The 7,293-nt window shown below is 40.4% G+C and overlaps 1 protein-coding gene across 8 annotated transcripts in view; it reads left to right on the plus strand.

Annotated features, from left to right (window-relative positions):
* NEK3 (NIMA related kinase 3) overlaps positions 1–6,967 on the plus strand; it is a 25,019-nt gene extending 18,052 nt beyond the window's left edge. For 6 of the 8 annotated variants that reach the window (XM_027064758.2, XM_027064759.2, XM_015069667.3 and 3 more), the window contains exons 12-17: positions 2,306–2,405; positions 3,158–3,298; positions 3,555–3,689; positions 5,829–5,955; positions 6,391–6,471; positions 6,581–6,967. In XM_027064758.2, the coding sequence (XP_026920559.1) occupies positions 2,306–2,405; positions 3,158–3,298; positions 3,555–3,689; positions 5,829–5,955; positions 6,391–6,471; positions 6,581–6,608 (612 nt within the window). In that variant the 3' untranslated portion in view covers positions 6,609–6,967. Of the gene's footprint in view, positions 1–2,305; positions 2,406–3,157; positions 3,299–3,554; positions 3,690–5,828; positions 5,956–6,390 lie in introns of all 8 variants that reach the window. The other 2 variants (XM_053214820.1, XM_053214825.1) reach the window with 2 other exon arrangements.
* Positions 6,968–7,293: the final 326 nt, after the last annotated feature.

Below are 7,293 nucleotides of genomic sequence, written 5' to 3' on the forward strand. Positions count from 1 at the left end.
TTTTATGGCTAAATAATACATCTCTGTTTTGATCTTGACATTTTTCTGTTCAGGAACTTTTAGTGCCTCCCCATTATCTGAGAAAGCAAGCTGACACTTTTCAGCCTGACATTCAGGGTTCTGTTTGTCTTGTTTTGCCCTGGGTGGCTGGGAGCTCTTTGATACTAAAACTGCAGTCAAGTCCTGAATAGGAACAGTGGGTCCGCTTCCTAGTGTTACCATGCCCAACTCAGTAACTTGTGTCACACTGATGATTTTTTTCTTTCTTCAACATTTTAATCAACCTTTTAATTCCAAAAAGAAAAAAAATTAGCGCTAACAGCAAAATTTTCTATTTATGGAATGTACTAGTAATTAAACTTGTAAATTTTTGGAATGGAGATTTGGCTGTAAATAAATAACAGCATCCCACCATTATGTGGCCAAATGGAATAGATCCTGCCCCTGTACTTTGTTTTTTAATTTGTGTGGGCATATCTATTTTTTTTCCCCAGCTTGATTGAAGCATGATTTATAGACAATAAAATTTACCCATTAGTATAGAGTTTGATGAATTTGGAAATTTTATACAGTCCTATAACCACCACCACAATCAAGATCTAGAAATCCCAGCCCCCTAAAAAGTTTCCTCTGGGCCCCTTGCAGACAATCCTGACTCCTCTTGTAGGTGACCACCACTGTCTATTTTATTTTATTTTGTTTTGTTTTTTGTTTTATTTTATTTTGTTTTGTTTCATTTTTTTTTGAGTTTATTTATTTTGAGAGAGAGAGAGAGAGCGCACGCACAAGTTGGGGAGGGGCAGAGAGAGGGAGAGAGAGAATCCCAAACATTGGTGTGGAGCCCAGTGCGGGGCTCGAACCCACAAACTGTGAAATCATGACCTGAGCCAAAGTCAGACGCTTAATTAACTGAGTCACCAAGGCACCCCCACCACTGTCATGTTAATACCTACCTATAGTGGACATATCCATGTGTTCTCGCAAGATGAAAAGGGGGCAAAATGTGCGCAGATTGAAGAAAGAGCCAGAAAGTAAGCCGGCAAGATATGATGGCAGGAGGGCAGAGCTGAGTGGTGTGGAGCCACGAATGGTGTTGGAGGCTGCTGTCTGTGGAGCAGTGACTGTTAATGGGAATGGAACATCGGAATCCCCTCAAGGCTTTGTTTTTAAATATTTTATTAAGTTTATTTATTTATTGAGGGGGGGAGGGGCAGAGTGAGCTAGAGAGAGAATCTCAAGCAGGCTCCACGCTGGCAGCACAGAGCCCAATGTGGGGCTCGAACTCAGTTAACCACCGGAGCCAAAACCAAGAGTCCCATGCTTAATTGACTGAGCCACCCAGGCGTCCCCCTCTCAAGGCTTTTAAAACTGCTCATCACCACTACCCAGCCGAGATTCTGACTTCTTTGTCTATTGTGGGTCCTTCACTATATGGGGAGAGAAGTTTGAGAACCACTGTATAGAAATAAGGCACAGTGTGCCAGCTACAGCCTACTATTTATTCAACAAATCATTGAGAACCTATAGGCTGGAAACTGTTGAGGCACAGGATATGTATTCCTTCTCAAATATATGCAGATTTAGTGGCATCTAGAAGACAGTGTGTTGCTATACTTCATGAAATCAGAAGCTTAGATGATTTGGAAAAATACTGAAAAGTGGGAACATTTTATTTTTTTTATTATTATTATTTTTTTTAACGTTTATTTATTGTTGAGACAGAGAGAGACAGAGCATGAACGGGGGAGGGTCAGAGAGAGGGAGACACAGAATCCGAAACAGGCTCCAGGCTCTGAGCTGTCAGCAGAGAGCCCGACGCGGGGCTCGACGGACCGCGAGATCATGACCTGAGCTGAAGTCGGCCGCTCAACTGACTGAGCCACCCAGGCACCCCGAAAAGTGGGAACATTTTGACTATATATAGCAACTTTATAAAAGATCTCACTTTGATATTCCAGCATGAAAAGCCCAATACAGCAAACCGTATTGAAAATTTTCATTCCTCATTGCTTCTGTGAAGGTCTGTCATTTTTATATATCCTCTTCATAGTTGCAACGATCAATATTAATGATTAGTAATGTGTATGACTTTAATATACATAAATAGGTATGTATGTGTTTTTTAACTTACATATGTATGATGTATATGGCTTCTACATGCAGTTATATATGGGGTTCTATAGTTATTAATGTTTTTTTAATTCATTAATCTTTATTTAAAATTTAGGTAGCTGACTCTGCACACTTTACCTTGTTTATAGCAATTCAAGCATTGCTTCATCTTTATTTTTAATCTCTTTTCAAGCAAGGGGAAGAACAAGGTAGAAAGTACAGCAACACTGATTTAGAAAGCATTCATAAAAATTCAACCGAAAGTGCACTGAGGAGAGTAAATGAAGAGAAAGGTAAGTTATTCAAATTTGAGTCACTGTGTAAGTGAGGAACTGGGTAATATGGAAGGAATACTAATTTTCACCTTACTTGGTTGTAGGTATCGTGAGCAAGTGGGCTGGCAGATTTTTGTTTGCTTATCTAGTGATTTATTTCATGGTACAGGAATATTTTATTACTCACAAAAAAGAGAATAGTGTTGATCAGTAAGAGCCTTTAGAAAAAACAGTATTTGTTACACTATCTACCATAGAAACCATGTCCAGAAATATACAACCTCTCAGGGCTTCATTCTTTGTACATTGTATAATATATAAATTTTTTTTTAATTTTTTTTTTTAACATTTATTTATTTTTGAGACAGAGAGAGACAGAGCATGAACGGGGGAGGGTCACAGAGAGAGGGAGACACAGAATCTGAAACAGGCTCCAGGCTCTGAGCCATCAGCACAGAGCCCGACGTGGGGCTCGAACCCACGGACCGTGAGATCATGACCTGAGCCGAAGTCGGGCGCTTAACCGACCAAGCCACCCAGGCACCCCTATAATATATAAGTATTTTTAAAAATTCACTTTAATTATTAGCTTTACCTTTTCATTTGGAGTTTTTTTTTTCCATTTCCTTTATTACTTAGAAGAACATTGTTGTGAGTAGAGGTGCGTTTAAAGAGAAAAGAAAGACTTCCGTATAGTTGTTCAAGTATATGTGTACATATAGATGAATAAACAATATGCTTAGCAGTCCTTTTTAACATTTTGAAATCAGATAAATTAGTCCATCCGAAGAAAGCCAGTTCACCAAGTCCTCTCAGGCGACAGTGGGAGAAAAATGTACCCAACACAGCTCTCACGGCTTTGGAAAATGCAGCCATCCTCGCCTCCAGTTTAGGGGCCGGGGATGATAGAGGTCAGTAGTCCGATCGAACAGTGTTATTAGAGAACATTTTCTAATGGTTGTTTAATGGGCTAGACGTCGTTCTTGTTGTTTTTATTATCACTCTGTAAAAGATCTTAGGTGTCATGCCTGAGAGCAGTGCTCATGGAGACAAGTGAAATAGATTTTAGTAGAGAGTAAAATATAATTAGCTTAAAATATGGTCTGGAAGATGTATGCTGAACATCTTTTTTTTACATGGCACTAACAGTTACCTTTTCACAACTAGGTGGTTCTGTAATAAAGTACAGTGAAAATAGCACCCGTAAGCAGTGGCTCAAAGAGACTCCAGAAACTTTGATGAACATCCTCAAGAATGCTGATCTCAGCCTGGCGTTTCAAACATACACAATATATAGACCAGGTGACTCAAGTCTATTATGTAACCGTGGAAACACTTTGTTTTTTTTTTAAAGTGTGGTAAAATATGCATAAACTAAAATTTACCATGTAAGCCATTTTTAGGTGTGCAGTTCAGGGGCATTAAATACATATATGTTGTGCAGCCATCACCACCATCCATCTCTAGAATTTTTCCCATCTTCCGAATCTGAAATTACGTACCCATTAAATAATTCCCCATTTGCCCCTCCCAGAAACTTTGATTCTAAAGTTGTAAATGATTTTATTAAAAAAATTTTTTTTAATCTTTATTTTTGAGAGAGAGAGAGAGAGAGAGAGACAGAGTGTGAGTGGGGGAGGAACAGAGAGAGAGGGAGACACAGAATCCAAAGCAGGCTCCAGGCTCTGAGCTGTCAGCACAGAGCCCAACTTGGGGCTCCAACCTGTGAACCAGGAGTTCATGACCTGAGCCAAAGGCAGACGCTTAACCCGCTCAGCCACCCAGGTGCCCCAGAAGTTATAACTGATTTTAAAGTTATGAAATGATTCAGAACATTGTATTTTTTAGGTTTTCTTGAGTTTTTTTTTAGCCAGTCTTGAGCTATAATTAAGATTTCCCATGGAGCTTCATTACTTTTATTTGGTTTTTATTTATTTTTTAAATGTTTGTTTTTGAGAGAGAGAGAGTGTGTGATAGCGGGGAAGGGCAAAGAGAGAGGGGGGCAGAGAATCTGAAGCAAGCTCCTCACACAGCACAGAGCCCGATGCAGGGCTCCAGCCCACAAACCACGAGATCACGATCTGAGCCGAAGTCGGATGCTTAAACTTGGACTAAGCCACCTAGGCGCCCCTTGATTACTTTTTATTGTTTACTTGTTTGTTGGTTTTAACAAGGGTGGGACTACTTTGGAGGGTAGTCTGTTTTTACCATGCAGAGTACACCACTGCTTTAATGACTTTAGTTCAGACTCCATCATAGTAAACTTGGAGGAACTTCAAGATTTCTTTTGCTCTGTGCTTGAATTCTGCCATATTGAATAGAGCTCAAGAAAGAGAAATCATTAGGATTTGATTTTCTTATTGTTTCTACAGACATTTTCACTAAAACTGCATGAAATCACCTTTTGTAATACTCTCTTTAGGAATCCAGGCCGAAGCAGTGCATTAAGGGTGTCTACATGTGTGTACATGTGTGTACAAGTTTGATCATTCAATTATTAAGCCACGTTGCTAGGTTAAGATCTAAGACAAATTGTGCCAAGTAAAGCATGTAATGCTGTGGCAAGTCTCAACTGTGTTTACTGTAACAGATTTAGTTGTATTTGTTTATTTGGTCAGTGTTTATTGAGTGCCTAACTTATGCTAGGTTAAGAGTTAAAAAAAAAAGAAGAAGAAAGAATAAAACACAGTTCCTTCCCTGAAAGAGTGTGGGGGGAACGTGGCCCTCACGTCAGAGGTTTAGAGGAGTGTAGGTGAATTGTGGAGATGTGTCCTGATAGAACCACCCCGCTGTGTCACAGGAACCCTGGGCACAGGTGGATACACGGGACGGAGTGTTCAGGAAGGCTAACGGTTGTGAATTTTGTTTTAGCGATTGTAGGTCCTGGAGTTTGTTTTTGGTCCAATGATCAAGGTTTTGTCGTTTCAGGAAAGTCACTGTTCAGAAACTCTGCCATAGCTCTGTTTTGAAGGGTTTTATAAAGATTTAGCCCACATTGTTGTGTTAGGTTATTGTTGCGTGAGCAAAAAATAAAGGATTGCCATGTGGAAAATTTCTTGAAGGGACGCTTGTGGTTGCCATTCCCTAATGTTCTTCTCCACCACTGGAAAAAGTTGGGGGTGGGAGCTTAAAGGAAAAACAACTGTAATACAACCATCCAAAGGTAACTTTAATATAGGTTCTTACATTTGGAGGTTTTAAGTGTACTTTTCTGCATTCTTCTTTTGAAGAAAGTACTGCTTGTAAATTTAATAGCGATACTGATGCTTCATGGGCCTGTTTTATGCCAGAAATCATGCTGTGTAATGTGGGGAGGCGCTACCGAAGAAATATAGGGCCTGGCATTGTCCTCAGTTAGCCAGGAGGATTTTAGTCCTATGTTCACTAAATAAATAAATGCTGTTAAAATTGGCATAATTTCTGTTAATATTCCTCTTGAAGGCTCAGAAGAGTTCTTGAAGGGCCCCCTCTCTGAAGAAACAGAAGCATCAGACAGTGTGGATGGAGGCCACGATTCTGTCACTTTGGACCCAGAGAGACTGGAGCCTAGATTGGATGCAGAGGACACGTATGTTGGGATATACCTAGATGGTGTTAGTCAGTGCGCATGATGTCAATTATACCTTAATTTCAGGTTTAGCAGGAACTGGTTATATTACTTGACATCACAAATGAATATTTATATCTTGATCTTTTGTCTGGGATGGGTAATGTGTTTTACAGTATTATTACAGAATTCCTGACTGAGCCGTATTTTATGATCGTTTAGCTTGGACTTACTATTTTTTAATGTGTTGGATTTTATTTGCAAATGTTGTAGAAACATGAAAGAAGCAATCCTATGGAAGGGATAACAATGTTTTCCCTCCGTTCGGTTGCCTCATGGAGCTCGTTTTCCAAAAATGTAAATACTGTGATGGTGGCGTTCTGCTTTGAGCCATCAAAAAAAATACTTGCTGTGCCCCTAATATGGAGGCTTAGTATCCAAATTGTTTCTTCACAGGGATTTTGAGGAGGACGACGACATCCCTGACTGGGTGTCAGAACTGAAGCTGCGAGCTGGCTGGCCAGGAGTGTCTGATGGGTAACGCCCAAGAAGTGCTCTGTCGTTAATATCGCGTAGCTGTTTAAAGTGAGGAATTAATGTTTGGATGGTATCAGCTCACAGGATGTGTATTTTTCTTTGGACACAGAATGAAGAGGGGGAAACTGAATATTTAAAACTATTCCTGATCAGTGTCACAAGGTTTAAAATATCTGTAACTCTCGAGTTTTTGAACTCAAAGAGAAGGCGTGGAAGAATGGCTCTGAGCTTCAGGCTTGCACTCAGAACAGAAATGGGATGCTGCTGCTTACGTTTTGTGTGATTGTGGGAGATTATTTAACCTCTTGGAGCCCCAGTGTCCACAACTCTAAAACGAGGATAATAATGCCTTCCTCATAGGGACGCTGAACATAGACCATGGCAACGGCCCATAATGTTATTTCTGCGATTGTTATGATTTGTGTTTAATTGCTGCACAACTCTTTTTACATTTCCTAAAGGTTTGAGGATCAAAATAAATTTAATTAGACCATAATGATGTCGTCCAGTTTTCCAGTAAGACTTATTTCTGGGTAGTGATCCATGATCTTCAGTGATCTTCACCAACAATCCGCCATCTTTAAATACGGCCCCTCATGGCACCCAGGTCAGCGGATCAGCTGTGGGACGGGGTGAGGGGGCTACAGATCTTGTCTGCAGTTGGCAGTCCTGGGCAGGAGAAAGAAACAGGCCAGAGGCGGGACGTATTGGACACTAGAGTGTGCCGTGGAACTAATGGGATGCCAGTATGTGTGGGGCATGACACACACGTGCTGGGGTCCCGTCATTCCATTGTCATTCCATAGTGGGATGCTGTTGTGA

Source organism: Acinonyx jubatus, chromosome A1 (genome assembly GCF_027475565.1).
Source record: "Acinonyx jubatus isolate Ajub_Pintada_27869175 chromosome A1, VMU_Ajub_asm_v1.0, whole genome shotgun sequence".
In the NCBI taxonomy this organism is placed as follows: Eukaryota; Metazoa; Chordata; class Mammalia; order Carnivora; family Felidae; genus Acinonyx; species Acinonyx jubatus.